The sequence below is a fragment of the Oncorhynchus clarkii genome, chromosome 27 (assembly GCF_045791955.1).
Source record: "Oncorhynchus clarkii lewisi isolate Uvic-CL-2024 chromosome 27, UVic_Ocla_1.0, whole genome shotgun sequence".
Lineage (NCBI taxonomy): Eukaryota > Metazoa > Chordata > Actinopteri > Salmoniformes > Salmonidae > Oncorhynchus > Oncorhynchus clarkii.
In genome coordinates, this window is record NC_092173.1 from 38,328,255 (window position 1) to 38,349,353 (window position 21,099).

The window sequence follows — 21,099 nt, forward strand, 5'->3', positions numbered from 1 at the left end:
AGTGCCGAGTTCTGCTGTCCCCCGCTGCCTGCTGGCTAGAACCACTGTTGGCCTGTGACCTAAACAACCTTGTATTGATCCTTCCTCTAACCAGGTGAGGAACATTGAGATATGAATCTCTTTTTCAAGATGTCTTGATGTTTGAAAATTATCCTTTAACCTCTTTGATCTCTAGGGGCGCTATTTCATTTTTGGATAAAAAACGTTCCCGTTTTAAGCGCGATATTTTGTCACGAAAAGATGCTCGACTATGCATATTCTTGACAGTTTTTGAAAGAAAACACTCTGAAGTTTCAGAATCTGCAAAGATATTGTCTGTAAGTGCCCCAGAACTCATTCTACAGGCGAAACCAAGATGATGCGTCAACCAGGAAATTAGCAGAATTTCTGAAGCTCTGTTTTCCATTGTCTCCTTATATGGCTGTGATTGCGCAAGGAATGAGCCTACACTTTCTGTCGTTCCCCCAAAGTGTTAGCAGCATTGTGACGTATTTGTAGGCATATCATTGGAAGATTGACCATAAGAGACTACATTTTCCAAGTGTCCGCCTGGTGTCCCTGCGTCGAAATTGGAGCGTAAAGCCAGGTGCAATTATTTTTCCATTTGAGAGCAAGGAGAAACCAGGCTTCCACGAAGGATATATCATTGAAGAGATATGTGGAAAAACACCTTGAGGATTGATTCTAAACCACGTTTGCCATGTTTCAGTCGATATTATGGAGTTAATTTGGAAAAAAGTTCGCGTTTTGAGGGCTGAATTTTCGTTTTTTTTTTTTTTTTTTTTTTTTTTTTGGTAGCCAAATGTGATGTAAAAAAACGGAGCTATTTCTAATACACAAAGAATCTTTTTGGAAAAACGGAGCATCTGCTATCTAACTGAGAGTCTCCTCATTGAAAACATCAGAAGTTCTTCAAAGGTAAGTTATTTTATTTGAAGGCTTTACTTGTTTTTGTGATAGTTGCCTGCTAAATGCTAACGCTAATGCTAACGCTAATGCTAACGCTAAATGCTACGCTAGCTAGCTACTGTTACACAAACGATTGTTTTCCTATGGTTGAAAAGCATATTTTGAAAATCTGAGATGACAGTGTTGTTAACAAAAGGCTAAGCTTGAGAGCTAGCATATTTATTTCATTTCATTTGCGATTTTCATGAATAGTTAACGTTGCGTTATGGTAATGAGCTTAGGTCTATAAATAGAATCCCGGATCCGGGTTTGGTCGACGCAACAGGTTAAACTAGACGTTCATTCTGAAATGCTTTTAACTGTTAAACGTTCATTGACAGTCCCTGTCAACTAAATTAGGATGAAAAGGACACATTTCAGTGTTAAAAAACAATATCTTACATTGTTCCAGTCTGAGTGTGGTAACAGTGTTCTGTATGTTGGGGTGTCAGAGGCATTGGAGCCAAAAGTTCATGGGAAGGTCATAAAGTCAAGAGGTCATATGACCTGTCACTGTGAGGCTCATCTGAAAGAGACAGAAAGTGCCTGGTGTTCTCCCTGACAGAGAACATACAGACAACTCCTGGACCACAGGGAGAGTGACCTTTTCACTGGCTCTGGAGAGTGTCTACGACAGCTGGATTCACCCAACCAGAGGGAAGGAGAGGGGGAGAGAGGGAGAGCAGGGTTAGGGAGAGAGACAGATGGGGAGGGAGAGGGAGAGAGGGAGAGCAGGGTTAGAGAGAGAGAGACAGACGGCGAGGGAGAGACAGACACGGGGAAAGAGGCAGAGCAGGGTTAGGGAGCGAGACAGACAGACGGCGAGGGAGAGGGAGAGGGGGAGAGCAGGGCTAGAGAGAGAGACAGACAGGGGGAGAGAGGGAGAGCATGATTAGAGAGAGAGACAGACAGGGGGAGAGAGGGAGAGCATTATTAGAGAGAGAGACAGACAGGGGGAGAGGGGGAGAGAGGTAGAGCAGGGCTAGAGAGAGAGACAGACAGGGGAGAGAGAGAGAGAGGGAGAGCAGGGTTAGGGAGAGAGACAGACACGGGGAAAGAGGGAGAGCAGGGTTAGGGAGAGAGACAGACGGGGAGGGAGAGGGAGAGAGGGAGAGCAGGACTAGAGAGAGAGACAGACAGGGGGAGAGAGGGAGAGCAGGATTAGAGAGAGAGACAGACAGGGGAGAGGGGGAGGGAGAGCAGGGCTAGAGAGAGAGACAAACAGGGGGAGAGGGGGAGAGAGGGAGAGCAGGGCTAGAAAGAGAGAGACAGACAAGGGAGAGAGGGAGAGCATGATTAGAGAGAGAGACAGACAGGGGGAGAGAGGGAGAGCAGGGCTATGGAGGGAGACAGACAGGGGGAGAGGGGGAGAGAGGGAGAGCAGGGCTAGAGAGAGAGACATACAGAGGGAGAGGGGGAGAGAGGGAGAGCGGGGCTAGAGAGAGACAGATGGGGGGAGAGAGGGAGAGCGGGGCTAGAGAGAGACAGACGGGGGGAGAGAGGGAGAGCAGGGATAGAGAGAGAGACAGACGGGGGGAGAGAGGGAGAGCGGGGCTAGAGAGAGACAGACGGGGGGAGAGAGGGAGAGCGGGGCTAGAGAGAGACAGATGGGGGGAGAGAGGGAGAGTGGGGCTAGAGAGAGAGACAGACAGGGGGAGAGAGGGAGAGCGGGGCTAGAGAGAGAGACAGACAGGGGGAGAGAGGGAGAGTGGGGCTAGAGAGAGACAGATGTGGGGAGAGAGGGAGAGCGGGCTAGAGAGAGACAGACGGGGGGAGAGAGGGAGAGCAGGGATAGAGAGAGAGACAGACGGGGGGAGAGAGGGAGAGCGGGGCTAGAGAGAGACAGACGGGGGGAGAGAGGGAGAGCGGGGCTAGAGAGAGACAGATGGGGGGAAAGAGGGAGAGTGGTGCTAGAGAGAGAGACAGACGGGGGAGAGAGGGAGAGCGGGGCTAGAGAGAGAGACAGACAGGGGGAGAGAGGGAGAGCGGGGCTAGAGAGAGAGACAGACAGGTGGAGAGAGGGAGAGTGGGGCTAGAGAGAGACAGATGGGGGGAGAGAGGGAGAGTGGGGCTAGAGAAAGAGTATGAAGGATGAAAATTCACTGAAAGTCAAAAGGAGAAAGACAGTTAATGAGAGGTTTGAGGATTAGAGGGCAGAGGGAGGAAAGAGAGCAAATGAGAGATGGAGAGATAGGAGGAGGAGAAAGAGCATGGCAGAAAGGAGAACGCATCTGATTGGTTCTGTTGGCAGTTGATGTTATTCTTCAATAACCCCAAAGAAAATCATGGGGGAGAAAAACAGCTTTATTCAAGGAGGACAAATCATGCTTGGAGGTTGATGGTATATGTTCATGCTCCCCTGTCCTCAGTGGTTCTCTTCACAGAACAAAGAAACAGGATGTAGTTTTATTACCGTAGCCTGTGGCTGACCAATCAGAAGACCTTGCAGTCCATCGGGGTCAGTGGCCAAATAAAACGTATGAAAATCAAATCAAAGACAGACAGACAGACAGACAGACAGACAGACAGACAGACAGACAGACAGACAGACAGACAGACAGACAGACAGACAGACAGACAGACAGACAGACAGACAGACAGACACACACACACACACACACACACACACACACACACACTCACACTCACACTAACACTCACACTCACACTCACACAGACACGGACAGACACTCACACACACCCTCTCTCTGGGCTCTCACCCTGAGGACGACCCTGCTAAGTATCTGACAGCAAGCGAGAGAGTAAGTGATGGATGGTCACAGAGCGAGAGAGATACAGAGAGGAAGAGAGAGTAAGAGATGGATGGAGACAGAGGGAGAGAGATACAGAGAGAGGAAGAGAGAGTAAGAGATGGATGGAGACAGAGGGAGAGAGATACAGAGAGGAAGAGATGGATGGAGACAGAGGGAGAGAGAGGAAGAGATGGATGGAGACAGAGGGAGAGAGATACTGAGAGAGGAAGAGATGGATGGAGACAGAGGGAGAGGGATACAGAGAGAGGAAGAGATGGATGGAGACAGAGGGAGAGAGATACAGAGAGGAAGAGATGGATGGAGACAGAGGGAGGGAGATACAGAGAGGAAGAGATGGATGGAGACAGAGGGAGAGAGATACAGAGAGAGGAGGAGATGGATGGAGACAGAGGGAGAGAGATACAGAGAGAGATACAGAGAGGAAGAGATGGAGACAGAGGAAGAGAGATACAGAGAGAGATACAGAGAGGAAGAGATGGAGACAGAGGGAGAGAGATACAGAGAGGAAGAGATGGATGGAGACAGAGGGAGAGAGATACAGAGAGGAAGAGATGGATTGATACAGAGGGAGAGAGGAAGAGATGGATGGAGACAGAGGGAGAGAGGAGGAGATGGATGGAGACAGAGGGAGAGAGGAGGAGATGGATGGAGACAGAGGGAGAGAGGAGGAGATGGATGGAGACAGAGGGAGAGAGATACAGAGAGAGATACAGAGAGGAAGAGATGGAGACAGAGGGAGAGAGATACAGAGAGGAAGAGATGGATGGAGACAGAGGGCGAGAGATACAGAGAGGAAGAGATGGAGACAGAGGGCGAGAGATACAGAGAGGAAGAGATGGAGACAGAGGGAGATAGATACAGAGAGGAAGAGATGGATGGAGACAGAGGGAAAGAGGAAGAGATGGATGGAGACAGAGGGAGAGAGGAGGAGATGGATGGAGACAGAGGGAGAGAGATACAGAGAGAGATACAGAGAGGAAGAGATGGAGACAGAGGGAGAGAGATACAGAGAGAGATACAGAGAGGAAGAGATGGAGACAGAGGGTGAGAGATACAGAGAGGAAGAGATGGATGGAGACAGAGGGAGAGAGGAAGAGATGGATGGAGACAGAGGGAGAGAGGAAGAGATGGATGGAGACAGAGGGAGAGAGATACAGAGAGAGATACAGAGAGGAAGAGATGGAGACAGAGGGAGAGAGGAATAGATGGATGGAGACAGAGACAGAGGGAGAGAGGAGGAGATGGATGGAGACAGAGGGAGAGAGATACAGAGAGAGATACAGAGAGGAATTTTGACCCCAATAACTACCGTGGAATATGTGTCAACAGTAACCTTGGGAAAATCCTCTGCATTATTATTAACAGCAGACTCGTACATTTCCTCAATGAAAACAATGTACTGAGCAAATGTCAAATTGGCTTTTTACCAAATTACCGTACAACAGACCATGTATTCACCCTGCACACCCTAATTGACAACCAAACAAACCAAAACAAAGGCAAAGTCTTCTCATGCTTTGTTGATTTCAAAAAAGCCTTCGACTCAATCTGGCATGAGGGTCTGCTATACAAACTGATGGAAAGTGGTGTTGGGGGTAAAACATACGACATTATAAAATCCATGTACACAAACAACAAGTGTGCGGTTAAAATTGGCAAAAAACACACACATTTCTTCACACAGGGTCGTGGGGTTAGACAGGGATGCAGCTTAAGCCCCACCCTCTTCAACATATATATCAACGAATTGGCGCGGGCACTAGAAAAGTCTGCAGCACCCGGCCTCCCCCTGCTAGAATCCGAAGTCAAATGTCTGCTGTTTGCCGATGATCTGGTGCTTCTGTCACCAACCAAGGAGGGCCTACAGCAGCACCTAGATCTTCTGCACAGATTCTGTCAGACTTGGGCCCTGACAGTAAATCTCAGTAAGACCAAAATAATGGTGTTCCAAAAAAGGTCCAGTCACCAGGACCACAAATACAAATTCAATCTAGACACTGTTGCCCTAGAGCACACAAAAAACTATACATACCTTGGCCTAAACATCAGCGCCACAGGTAACTTCCACAAAGCTGTGAACGATCTGAGAGACAAGGCAAGAAGGGCATTCTATGCCATCAAAAGAAACATAAATTTCAACATACCAATTAGGATTTGGCTAAAAATACTTGAATCAGTCATAGAGCCCATTGCCCTTTATGGTTGTGAGGTCTGGGGTCCGCTCACCAACCAAGACTTCACAAAATGGGACAAACACCAAATTGAGACTCTGCACGCAGAATTCTGCAGAAATATCCTCCGTGTACAACGTAGAACACCAAATAATGCATGCAGAGCAGAATTAGGCCGATACCCACTAATTATCAAAATCCAGAAAAGAGCCGTTAAATTCTACAACCACCTAAAAGGAAGCGATTCACAAACCTTCCATAACAAAGCCATCACCTACAGAGAGATGAACCTGGAGAAGAGTCCCCTAAGCAAGCTGGTCCTGGGGCTCTGTTCACAAACACAAACACACCCTACAGAGCCCCAGGACAACAGCACAATTAGACCCAACCAAATCATGAGAAAACAAAAAGATAATTACTTGACACATTGGAAAGAATTAACAAAAAAACAGAGCAAACTAGAATGCTATTTGGCCCTAAACAGAGAGTACACAGCGGCAGAATACCTGACCACTGTGACTGACCCAAAATTAAGGAAAGCTTTGACTATGTACAGACTCAGTGAGCATAGCCTTGCTATTGAGAAAGGCCGCCGTAGGCAGACATGGCTCTCAAGAGAAGACAGGCTATGTGCTCACTGCCCACAAAATGAGGTGGAAACTGAGCTGCACTTCCTAACCTTCTGCCCAATGTATGACCATATTAGAGAGACATATTTCCCTCAGATTACACAGATCCACAAAGAATTCGAAAACAAATCCAAATTTGAAAAACTCCCATATCTACTGGGCGAAATTCCACAGTGTGCCATCACAGCAGCAAGATTTGTGACCTGTTGCCACGAGAAAAGGGCAACCAGTGAAGAACACACACCATTGTAAATACAACCCATATTTATGCTTATTTATTTTATCTTGTGTCCTTTAACCATTTGTACATTGTTAAAACACTGTATATATATATAATATGACATTTGTAATGTCTTTACTGTTTTGAAACCTCTGTATGTGTAATGTTTACTGTTCATTTTAGTTGTTTTTCACTTTATATATTCACTTTGTACACTTTGTCTACCTCACTTGCTTTGGCAATGTTAACACATGTTTCCCATGCCAATAAAGCCCTTGAATTGAATTGAATTGAATTGAATTGGAGACAGAGGAAGAGAGGAAGAGATGGATGGAGACAGAGGGAGAGAGATACAGAGAGAGATACAGAGAGGAAGAGATGGAGACAGAGGGAGAGAGGAAGAGATGGATGGAGACAGAGACAGAGGGAGAGAGGAGGAGATGGATGGAGACAGAGGGAGAGAGATACAGAGAGAGATACAGAGAGGAGGAGATGGAGAGAGGGAGAGAGATACAGAGAGAGATACAGAGAGAAAGAGATGGAGACAGAGGGCGAGAGATACAGAGAGGAAGAGATGGATGGAGACAGAGGAAGAGAGTAAGAGATGGATGGAGACAGAGGGAGAGAGGAAGAGATGGATGGAGACAGAGGGAGAGAGGAAGAGATGGATGGAGACAGAGCCAGAGGGAGAGAGGAGGAGATGGATGGAGACAGATGGAGAGAGATACAGGGAGAGATACAGAGAGGAAGAGATGGAGAGAGGGAGAGAGATACAGAGAGAGATACAGAGAGGAAGAGATGGAGACAGAGGGCGAGAGATACAGAGAGCAAGAGATGGATGGAGACAGAGGAAGAGAGGAAGAGATGGATGGAGACAGAGGGAGAGAGGAAGAGATGGATGGAGACAGAGGGAGAGAGGAAGAGATGGATGGAGACAGAGGGAGAGAGGAAGAGATAGATGGAGACAGAGGGAGAGAGATACAGAGAGAGATACAGAGAGGAAGAGATGGAGACAGAGGGAGAGAGGAAGAGATGGATGGAGATAGAGGGAGAGAGGAAGAGATGGATGGAGACAGAGGGAGAGAGATACAGAGAGGAAGAGATGGAGACAGAGGGAGAGCGATACAGAGAGGAAGAGATGGATGGAGACAGAGGGAGAGAGATACAGAGAGAGGAAGAGATGGACGGAGACAGAGGGAGAGAGGAAGAGATGGAGACAGAGGGAGAGAGGAAGAGATGGAGACAGAGGGAGAGAGATACAGAGAAGGTCTTGTTGATGGCACACTGTCACTCTTTAGACAACCATGCTAAACACCTGACAAGACAATGATGGAGGGAGGTAGAGATGGAGGGACATGGATGGAGAGAGAGATGGAGGGAAATTAATGGAGAGAGAGATGGAGGGATATGGATGGAGAGAGAGATGGGGGGATATGGATGGAGAGAGAGATGGAGGGATATGGATGGAGAGAGAGATGGAGGGATATGGATGGAGAGAGAGATGGAGGGATATGGATGGAGAGAGAGATGGAGGGATGTGGATGGAGAGAGAGATGGAGGGATATGGATGGAGAGAGAGATGGAGGGATATGGATGGAGAGAGAGATGGAGGGATATGGATGGAGAGAGAGATGGAGGGAGGTAGAGATGGAGGGTGGTAGAGATGGAGGGATATGGATGGAGAGAGAGATGGGGGGATATGGATGGAGAGAGAGATGGAGGGAGGTAGAGATGGAGGGTGGTAGAGATGGAGGGATATGGATGGAGAGAGAGATGGAGGGAGGTAGAGATGGAGGGATATGGATGGAGAGAGAGATGGAGGGAGGTAGAGATGGGGGGTGGTAGAGATGGAGGGATATGGATGGAGAGAGAGATGGAGGGAGGTAGAGATGGAGGGATGTGGATGGAGAGAGAGATGGAGGGATATGGATGGAGAGAGAGATGGGGGATATGGATGGAGAGAGATGGGGGGGATATGGATGGAGAGAGAGATGGAGGGATATGGATGGAGAGAGAGATAGAGGGATATGGATATGGATGGAGAGAGAGATGGGGGGATATGAATGGAGAGAGAGATGGGGGGATATGGATGGAGAGAGAGATGGAGGGATATGGATGGATAGAGAGATGGGGGGATATGGATGGAGAGAGAGATGGAGGGAAATGAATGGAGAGAGAGATGGAGGGATATGGATGGAGAGAGAGATGGGGGGATATGGATGGAGAGAGAGATGGAGGGATATGGATGGAGAGAGAGATGGAGGGATATGGATGGAGAGAGAGATGGAGGGATATGGATGGAGAGATGGAGGGATATGGATGGAGAGATGGAGGGATATGGATGGAGAGATGGGGGGATATGGATGGAGAGAGAGATGGAGGGATATGGATGGAGAGAGAGATGGGGGGATATGGATGGAGAGAGAGATGGAGGGATATGGATGGAGAGAGAGATGGGGGGATATGGATGGAGAGAGAGATGGAGGGATATGGATGGAGAGAGAGATGGAGGGATATGGATGGAGAGAGAGATGGAGGGATATGGATGGAGAGAGAGATGGAGGGATATGGATGGAGAGAGAGATGGAGGGATATGGATGGAGAGAGAGATGGAGGGATATGGATGGAGAGAGAGATGGGGGGATATGGATGGAGAGAGAGATGGAGGGATATGGATGGAGAGATGGAGGGATATGGATGGAGAGAGAGATGGGGGGATATGGATGGAGAGAGAGATGGAGGGATATGGATGGAGAGAGAGATGGAGGGATATGGATGGAGAGATGGAGGGATATGGATGGAGAGAGAGATGGAGGGATATGGATGGAGAGATGGAGGGATATGGATGTGGAGGGATATGGATGTCAGTCACACTGTTTTTGAGGATGATGAAGATGATGATGATGATGATGGTGGTGTTGCTACCTCCTATATAAGAGTGCATTTACAAAGCCACACACACACAGGACACGCTAATGTTGAGGGTGTATGTGTTTGTTGGACTTACACTGCCATCTTCAGGACATTAGTTGAACATGTCCTCACTTCTAATATTAAAGTTGGTTGTACTATTACAGGTTTTGACAGTTGCTTTGCACATCATTTCTGAAAAGATGGTTCCTTCTCTCTAGACTTTACACATCATTTCTGAAAAGATGGTTCCTTCTCTCTAGACTTTACACATGATTTCTGAAAAGATGGTTCCTTCTCTCTAGACTTTACACATGATTTCTGAAAAGATGGTTCCTTCTCTCTAGACTTTACACATGATTTCTGAAAAGATGGTTCCTTCTCTCTAGACTTTACACATGATTTCTGAAAAGATGGTTCCTTCTCTCTAGACTTTACACATGATTTCTGAAAAGATGGTTCCTTCTCTCTAGACTTTACACATGATTTCTGAAAAGATGGTTCATTCTCTCTAGACTTTACACATGATTTCTGAAAAGATGGTTCCTTCTCTCTAGACTTTGCACATGATTTCTGAAAAGATGGTTCCTTCTCTCTAGACTTTACACAGAAAACCCCAAAACACACAACATACAAAACGTCACACATCTCTTGCAAAACCAAAACATCGTCATTCAAAACTATTTTAACTCTTATCAAAATTGTGTTTTTGCATCAAAACTCTACACACAAACCATCAAATGATTAGCTCTTATACACGCCAACGACACACAGACGTGACAAATGTAAAAGACTACTACTGTCTTGTGTTTTGGCATGTTTAGTGGAGTCCACGGCAGTTTGTCATAACACTCACACATACACGTATGCACAAATATATACAGTATGTATGCATATTCAGTATATATTTACACTATAAACAGGAATGCAAGGGGGGGGGGGGGGGGGGTTTCTCAAAACATTGTATTTTCATCCAGATTTCAGGATGAACAGTAACAGACAAAAACAAATACTGTAGAAGATAAATAAACAGGTTTACTGTTTTACAGTTACTATGAAGAGAAAAACAATAAGGCTGCATCCTGTTTGGGTCTGGCCACAGCGCCGTATCAACATCACAAGCAGTGTTCTCTCTGGCTAAACAGCGGGGGAAGTAGCGTCTGGAGTGGCGTATCCAGCCGTGGCACGCCCCCCTCGTCTACTTCACCACAGGCCTCCTCCATCTCCTGGGGAAGGGGTATGCATTGGTGGGGTTGGTGATCGTACATATCTACCAACGCCATGCCAAAAATAACTCTTCTATTGGGTTTAGAAATGAAGAATATGGTGGCAGGTTGAGCGTCAAAGCATTGTGATGTTGCCTCCACGCTGTCCAGGGACAGTGACGATGGCGCTGTGTCCTATGCCATTTCTTCCCCTGCGTCTTGTTTTGGTGAAGGCCGACCTCATCGACGTAGACGAAATCATGATGCTCTGCAGCAGCATCTAGTTCCGTAACTCTCTGAATCAGACAAGTCAAAACATTATTGTATGTCAATATGAATAGACATAGAGCCGTCAATATGTAGCGCAATACACTGGATTACAGTACCAATGAATAGTATAGCTTACTTGTACGTTTTCATAGCGCAGTTGCTTCACTCTGTCAGAATTTGCCTCACATGGCACTCTGTAGAGCTGCCTCTTACGAATCTGATGGCGTTTCAGGAGACGGCCAAGTGAGGATAAGCCCACCCCATTTATGTTACTGAACGTTGTGTTGTCAGTGATAATGTGGTGTTGCAGTTGTCGTAAATGTTTGCTGTTCACTATGTGTTGTTCCTGCTCTGCTGTGAACATCCGGTTTCTTCCACCATTTGAAGGGTCGTCTAGCAATTCTGTAAAAGCATGATGTGAATGGTTAGGGTGCAGGATTTCTTTCAGTATGAAATGTCACTGTAGTGTTGCAGTGCTGTACGTCCAGTAACATGGTAGGTTTACTTACATGTCTCATTTCAATATGTCCAGATGACACTTGCTGCAGTGCAGCAGCTCAGGTTAGGCTGGACCCTCTACCCAGCCTCCCTGAAACTCAAACCACGGTTGACCAAAGTGGCCAGGATCTCATCTGGGATTGTTCTCCTTCCTCTTCTTCCTCGTCCTCCTTGTCCCCGTCGTCCTCTTCGTCCTCCTCTCCCTCCTCGTCTTCCTCGTCCTTGTCCTCCTCCTCCACCTTGCCCTCATCCTCGTCTCCCTTTTACTCTAACTCTCTCTCCAAAATGGGCCTCCATTGTTGTCCAAACCAAGAAAGCCAACCTGAAGCCTATTTATAGTGCTCAAGCTCTGATTTCTAAGTAAATAAATGAGCTATGTGTTTTCACATGTGGGTGTACGTAATGGGTAAATGACTGTGGCATTTTGAATGGCAGTGTTTTCCAAACGAAACACAAGACCTGTTAGTTTTGAATGATGTGTCTAATGTAAATAACTGTGTTTAGTGTTTTGCAAAAAAGTGTGTTTTACAATTGCAAACTGAGTGTAAAGCGGATCGTGTGTTTGCAGATTTGCAGACTTGGTCTAAAGATGAGGAACATGAGTTAATGGTTTCACTGAGAGTTCCTCAAGTACCGCTTTTGGTGTGTAAGAGATTATAAAAAACTGTAACACGAACATACCATCATTAACCGTGATACCTTCTTATGTGTCATGACATAGATCAATCATCAATACCTGTGATATCTTATGTGTCATGACATAGATCAATCATCAATACCTGTGATATCTTATATGTCATGACATAAATCAATCATCAATACCTGTGATATCTTATCTGTCATGACATAGATCAATCATCAATACCTGTGATATCTTATTTGTCATTACATAGATCCATCATCAATAGATGTGATATCTTATCTGTCATTACATAGATCAATCATCAATACCTGTGATATCTTATTTGTCATTACATAGATCCATCATCAATAGATGTGATATCTTATCTGTCATTACATAGATCAATCATCAATACCTGTGATATCTTATGTGTCATGACATAGATCAATCATCAATACCTGTGATATCTTGTGTCATGACATAGATCAATCATCAATACCTGAGATATCTTATCTGTCATGACATAGATCAATCATCAATACCTGTGATATCTTATTTGTCATTACATAGATCCATCATCAATAGATGTGATATCTTATCTGTCATTACATAGATCAATCATCAATACCTGTGATATCTTATGTGTCATGACATAGATCAATCATCAATACCTGTGATATCTTATCTGTCATGACATAAATCAATCATCAATACCTGTGATATCTTATCTGTCATGACATAGATCAATCATCAATACCTGTGATATCTTATTTGTCATTACATAGATCCATCATCAATAGATGTGATATCTTATCTATCATTACATAGATCAATCATCAATACCTGTGATATCTTATCTGTCATGACATAGATCAATCATCAATACCTGTGATATCTTATTTGTCATTACATAGATCCATCATCAATAGATGTGATATCTTATCTGTCATTACATAGATCAATCATCAATACCTGTGATATCTTATTTGTCATTACATAGATCCATCATCAATAGATGTGATATCTTGTGTCATGACATAGATCAATCATCAATACCTGAGATATCTTATCTGTCATGACATAGATCAATCATCAATACCTGTGATATCTTATTTGTCATTACATAGATCCATCATCAATACCTGTGATATCTTATCTGTCATGACATAGATCAATCATCAATACCTGTGATATCTTATTTGTCATTACATAGATCCATCATCAATAGATGTGATATCTTATCTGTCATTACATAGATCAATCATCAATACCTGTGATATCTTATCTGTCATGACAGAGATCAATCATCAATACCTGTGATATCTTGTGTCATGACATAGATCAATCATCAATACCTGTGATATCTTATCTGTCATTACATAGATCAATCATCAATACCTGTGATATCTTATCTGTCATTACATAGATCAATCATCAATACCTGTGATATCTTATCTGTCATTACATAGATCAATCATCAATACCTGTGATATCTTATCTGTCATTACATAGATCAATCAGAGGAGGAATGTTCTCTATCTGTCATCCTAAACCTGAGACAGAAAACATTCAGGATGTGATCCTGGTTTGGTGTGATATCCAGCTCAGGTTCAGAATCTGATAGTGGGTGTTTTCTGTCCCAATGCAGCGTGAAGATAACTGGGGAAGGAAGGATGTCTGTCTGCCTCTGACCCTGGCTGCTGAATGATAAGAGACGGACACCATGTCTATCACTCTGTGGGGATCTAAACCTGACCGGTAGAAAGATACATACGTACGTGTGCTAACACACACACACCAGCATGCCCGCTAGCACACACACACCAGCATGCCCGCTAACACACACACACCAGCATGCCCGCTAACACACACACACCAGCATGCCCGCTAACACACACACACCAGCATGCCCGCTAACACACACACACCAGCATGCCCGCTAACACACACACACCAGCATGCCCGCTAACACACACACACCAGCATGCCCGCTAACACACACACACCAGCATGCCCGCTAACACACACACACCAGCATGCCCGCTAACACACACACACCAGCATGCCCGCTAACACACACACACACACATGCACGCTAACAAACACACACACACACACACACCAGCATGCCCGCTAACACACACACCAGCATGCCCGCTAACACACACACACACACACACACACCAGCATGCCCGCTAACACACACACACACATATGCACGCTAACAAACACACACACACACACCAGCATGCCTGCTAACACACACACACACATATGCACGCTAACAAACACACACGCATGCCCACTAACACGCACACACACACATGCACGCTAACACACGCACACACACACACACATATGCACGCTAACACACACACATACACGCTAACAAACACACACGCATGCACACTAACACGCACACACACACACATGCACGCTAACACACACACACGCACGCACACTAACACACAGTTTTATCTACAAAAACTCATCATCATCACCACTGTTGTTGTCTTGGTGATCATCATCATGATCATCATCATCATCACTGTTGTTTTCTTGGTGATCTTCATCATCATGATCACTGTTGTTGTCTTGGTGATCATCATCATCATCATCATCATCATCACTGTTGTTGTCTTGGTGATCATCATCATCATCATCATCATTGTTGTTGTGTTGGTGATCATCATCATCATCATCACTTTGTTGTCTTGGCAATCATCATCATCATCACTGTTGTTGTCTTGGTGATCATAACATCATCATCATCATCATCATCATCATCATCATCGCTGTTGTTGTCTTGGTGATCATCATCATCCTCATCACAACTGTTGTTGTCTTGGTGATCATCATCATCATCATCATCACCACTGTTGTTGTCTTGGTGATCATCATCATCATCATCATCATCATCATCATCCTCACTGTTGTTGTCTTGGTGATCATCATCATCATCATCATCATCATCATCATCACTGTTGTTGTCTTGGTGATCATAACATCATCATCATCATCATCATCGCTGTTGTTGTCTTGGTGATCATCATCATCATCATCATCACTGTTGTTGTCTAGGTGATCATCATCATCATCACTGTTGTTGTCTAGGTGATCATCATCATCATCACTGTTGTTGTCTTGGTGATCATCATCATCAATATCACTGTTGTTGTCTTGGTGATCATCATCATCATCATCATCACATCATCACTGTTGTTGTCTTGGTGATCATCATCATCATCACTGTTGTTGTGTTGGTGATCATCATCATCATCATCACTTTGTTGTCTTGGCAATCATCATCATCACTGTTGTTGTCTTGGTGATCATCATCATCACTGTTGTCTTGGTGATCATCATCATCATCATCACTGTTGTTTTGGTATTCATCATCATCATCAATTTTGTCTTGGTAATCATTATCCTCATCACTGTTGTTGTCTTGGTGATCATCATCATCATCATCATCATCATCACCACTGGTGTTGTCTTGGTGATCATCATCACAACTGTTGTGTTCTTGGTGATCATCAGCATCATCATCATCATCATCATCATCATCACAGTTGTTGTCTTCGTGATCATCATCATCATCACTGTTGTTGTCTTGGTGGTCGGCATCATCATCATCACACTTGTTGTCTTGGTGATCATCATCATCAAGATCACTGTTGTTGTCTTGATGATCATCATCATCATCACCACTGGTGTTGTCTTGGTGATCATCATCACAACTGTTGTGTTCTTGGTGATCATCAGCATCATCATCATCATCATCATCATCACAGTTGTTGTCTTCGTGATCATCATCATCATCACTGTTGTTGTCTTGGTGGTCGGCATCATCATCATCACACTTGTTGTCTTGGTGATCATCATCATCAAGATCACTGTTGTTGTCTTGATGATCATCATCATCATCACCACTGGTGTTGTCTTGGTGATTATCATCATCATCAATATCACTGCTGGTGTCTTGGTGATCATCATCATCATCATCATCATCACTGTTGCTGTCTTGGTGATCATCATCATCATCATCATCACTGTTGTTGTCTAGGTGATCATCATCATCATCACTGTTGTTGTCTTGGTGATCGTCATCATCATGATCACTGTTGTTGTCTTGGTGATCATCATCATCATCATCATCACATCATCACTGTTGTTGTCTTGGTGATCATCATCATCATCATCACTTTGTTGTCTTGGTGATCATCATCATCATCATCATCATCATCATCTTCGCTGTTGTTGTCTTGGTGATCATCATCATCATCATCATCGCTGTTGTTGTCTTGGTGATCATCATCATCATCCTCATCACCACTGTTGTTGTCTTGGTGATCATTATCATCATCATCACCACTGTTGTTGTCTTGGTGATCATCATCATCATCATCCTCACTGTTGTTGTCTTTGTGATCATCAGCAGCAGCAGCAGCACTGTTGTTGTGTTGGTGATCATCATCATCATCACCACTGTTGTAGTCTTGGTGATCATCATCATCATCAAAACTGTTGTTGTCTTGGTGATCATCATCATCAATTTTGTCTTGGTAATCATTATCCTCATCACTGTTGTTGTCTTGGTGATCATCATCATCATCACCACTGGTGTTGTCTTGGTGATCATCATCACAACTGTTGTATTCTTGGTGATCATCAGCATCATCATCATCATCACTGTTGTTGTCTTGGTGATCATCATCATCATCATCATCATCACTGTTGTTGTCTTAGTGATCATCATCATCATCATCATCATCACTGTTGTTGTCTTGATGGTCGTCATCATCATCACTGTTGTTGTCTTGGTGGTCGTCATCATCAGTATATCAGTGTCATTATACTGTAATGTAGTGTTTATCAGTCTCATTATAATGTAATATAGTGTATATCAGTCTCATTATACTGTAATATAATGTAGTGTTTATAAGTCTCATTATACTGTAATATAATATAGTGTTTATCAGTTCCTTTATAATATAATATAGTGTTTATCAGTCTCATTATAATATAATGTAATGTAGTGTTTATCAGTCTCATTATAATATACTGTAATATAGTGTTTATCAGTCTCATTATACTGTAATGTAATATAGTGTTTATCAGTCTCATTATACTGTAATGTAATATAGTGTTTATCAGTCTCATTATAATATAATGTAATATAGTGTTTATCAGTCTCATTATAATATACTGTAATATAGTGTTTATCAGTCTCATTATACTGTAATGTAATATAGTGTTTATCAGTCTCATTATAATATAATGTAATATAGTGTTTATCAGTCTCATTATAATATAATGTAATATAGTGTTTATCAGTCTCATTATAATATAATGTAATATAGTGTTTATCAGTCTCATTATACTGTAATGTAATATAGTGATTATCAGTCTCATTATAATATAATGTAATATAGTGTTTATCAGTTCCTTTATAATATAATATAGTGTATGTCAGTCTCATTATACTGTAATATAGTGTATATCAGTCTCATTATACTGTAATATAATGTAGTGTTTATCAGTTCCTTTATACTGTAATGTAATATAGTGTTTATCAGTTCCTTTATACTGTAATATAATGTAGTGTTTATCAGTTCCTTTACACTGTAATATAATGTAGTGTTTATCAGTTCCTTTATACTGTAATGTAATATAGTGTTTATCAGTTCCTTTATACTGTAATGTAATATAGTGTTTATCAGTTCCTTTATACTGTAATATAATGTAGTGTTTATCAGTTCCTTTATACTGTAATATAATGTAGTGTTTATCAGTTCCTTTATACTGTAATATAATGTAGTGTTTATCAGTTCCTTTATACTGTAATATAATATAGTGTTTATCAGTTCCTTTATACTGTAATATAATGTAGTGTTTATCAGTTCCTTTATACTGTAATATAATGTAGTGTTTATCAGTCTCATTATACTGTAATATAATATAGTGTTTATCAGTTCCTTTATACTGTAATATAATGTAGTGTTTATCAGTCTCATTATACTGTAATGTAGTGTTTATCAGTTCCTTTATACTGTAATATAATGTAGTGTTTATCAGTTCCTTTATACTGTAATGTAATATAGTGTTTATCAGTTCCTTTATACTGTAATGTAATATAGTGTTTATCAGTTCCTTTATACTGTAATGTAATGTAGTGTTTATCAGTTCCTTTATACTGTAATGTAATATAGTGTTTATCAGTTCCTTTATACTGTAATATAATATAGTGTTTATCAGTTCCTTTATACTGTAATGTAATGTAGTGTTTATCAGTTCCTTTATGCTGTAATATAATATAGTGTTTATCAGTTCCTTTATACTGTAATATAATGTAGTGTTTATCAGTTCCTTTATACTGTAATATAATGTAGTGTTTATCAGTTCCTTTATACTGTAATGTAATGTAGTGTTTATCAGTTCCTTTATACTGTAATGTAATATAGTGTTTATCAGTTCCTTTATACTGTAATATAATGTAGTGTTTATCAGTTCCTTTATACTGTAATATAATGTAGTGTTTATCAGTTCCTTTATACTGTAATATAATGTAGTGTTTATCAGTTCCTTTATACTGTAATGTAATGTAGTGTTTATCAGTTCCTTTATACTGTAATGTAATGTAGTGTTTATCAGTTCCTTTATACTGTAATGTAATGTAGTGTTTATCAGTTCCTTTATACTGTAATGTAATGTAGTGTTTATCAGTTCCTTTATACTGTAATGTAATGTAGTGTTTATCAGTTCCTTTATACTGTAATATAATATAGTGTTTATCAGTTCCTTTATACTGTAATATAATGTAGTGTTTATCAGTCTCATTATACTGTAATGTAGTGTTTATCAGTTCCTTTATACTGTAATATAATGTAGTGTTTATCAGTTCCTTTATACTGTAATGTAATATAGTGTTTATCAGTTCCTTTATACTGTAATGTAATATAGTGTTTATCAGTTCCTTTATACTGTAATGTAATGTAGTGTTTATCAGTTCCTTTATACTGTAATGTAATATAGTGTTTATCAGTTCCTTTATACTGTAATATAATATAGTGTTTATCAGTTCCTTTATACTGTAATGTAATGTAGTGTTTATCAGTTCCTTTATGCTGTAATATAATATAGTGTTTATCAGTTCCTTTATACTGTAATATAATGTAGTGTTTATCAGTTCCTTTATACTGTAATATAATGTAGTGTTTATCAGTTCCTTTATACTGTAATGTAATGTAGTGTTTATCAGTTCCTTTATACTGTAATGTAATATAGTGTTTATCAGTTCCTTTATACTGTAATGTAATATAGTGTTTATCAGTTCCTTTATACTGTAATGTAATGTAGTTTTTATCAGTTCCTTTATACTCCAATGTAATGTAGTCCAGAGCTCCTCAGGACTGCAGTGGTAGAGACGGAAACTGTAAACATTGATTTGTAGCTGTTGGATTTAATCAACTTTGTTGCACAGAGTTAATTTATCCAACCACCCACAGCACACAATCACAAGTTGACTAAATAATTCTAATATCAAACTGCACCCCTGCTATAATAGATTCTGCATAGATTAAAAACAAGACATACAGTACACAGATACCGAACAGACACACACACATTCCCATGCAGAGGCAAACACACACACACACACACACACACACACACACACACACACACACACACACACACACACACACACACACACACACAGTCAACACACTCACAGTCGACAGTTTCTATCACAGCACTTTCCCAAACAGGCTCTGATTAAACAGCAGCTTAAAGAGCTTTAATTTCATGGAAGAACAGACAAGAGCGAGAGGGGGGGGGGGGGGCTGAGATAAAACTACAGACAGGCAGAGAGAGAGAGAGAGAGAGAGAGAGAGAGAGAGAGAGAGAGAGAGAGAGAGAGAGAGAGAGACACATGAAGACACAGAGAGACAGAGAGACATGAAGACACAGAGAGACAGAGAGACATGAAGACACAGACAGACAGACAGACAGAGAAGATGGGGGGCTGAGAGATAACTACAGAAAGAGAGAGACAGATAGACAAAGAGAGAGAGAGAGAGAGAGAGAGAGAGAGAGAGAGAGAGAGAGAGAGAGATGTTACATTCTACAATCACCTAAAAGGAAGTGATTCCCCAACAAAGCCATCACCTACAGAGAGATGAACATGGTAAGGAGTAACCTAAGCAAGCTGGTCCTGGGCCTCTGTTCACAAACACACACCCCACAGAGCCCCAGGACAGCAGCACAATTAGACCCAACCAAATCATGAGAAAACAAAAAGATAATTACTTGATGCATTGGAAAGAATTAACAAAAAAACAGAGTAAACTAGAATGCTATTTGGCCCTAACAGAGACTACACTGACTGACCCAACATTAAGGAAAGCTTTGACAATGTACAGACTCAGTGAGCATGCCTTGCTATTGAGAGAGGCCGCCGTAGGCCCACTGCCCACAAAATGAAACTGATCTGCAAATCCTAACCTCCTGCCAAATGTATGACCATATTAGATACACATATTTCCCTCAGATTACAAAGATCCACAAAGAATTTTGAAAACAAACCCAATTTTGATAAATTCCCATATCTACTGGGTGAAATACCACAGTGTGCCATCACAGCAACAAGATCTATGACCTGTTGGTAACCAGTGAAGAACAAACACCACTGTAAATACAACCTATATTTACGTTGATTTATTTTCCCTTTTGTACTTTAACTATTAGCACATCGTTACAACACTGTATATAGACATAATATGACATTTGAAATGTCTTTATTCTTTTGGAACTTTTGTACAACCCATATGTACTTATTTTCCATTTTGTAC

At 42.1% G+C, this 21,099-nt stretch overlaps 1 protein-coding gene across 1 annotated transcript in view; it reads right to left on the minus strand.

Moving 5' to 3' along the window:
* Positions 1-14,948: 14,948 nt before the first annotated feature.
* The window catches only part of LOC139385778 (protein PFC0760c-like), a 9,008-nt gene continuing 2,857 nt past the window's right edge, over positions 14,949-21,099 (minus strand). The window contains exons 2-4 of the mRNA XM_071131030.1: positions 16,409-16,991; positions 15,457-16,332; positions 14,949-15,228 (exon numbers count right to left, since the gene is read on the minus strand). Of these exons, the coding sequence (XP_070987131.1) occupies positions 14,949-15,228; positions 15,457-16,332; positions 16,409-16,991 (1,739 nt within the window). The remainder of the gene's footprint in view (positions 15,229-15,456; positions 16,333-16,408; positions 16,992-21,099) is intronic.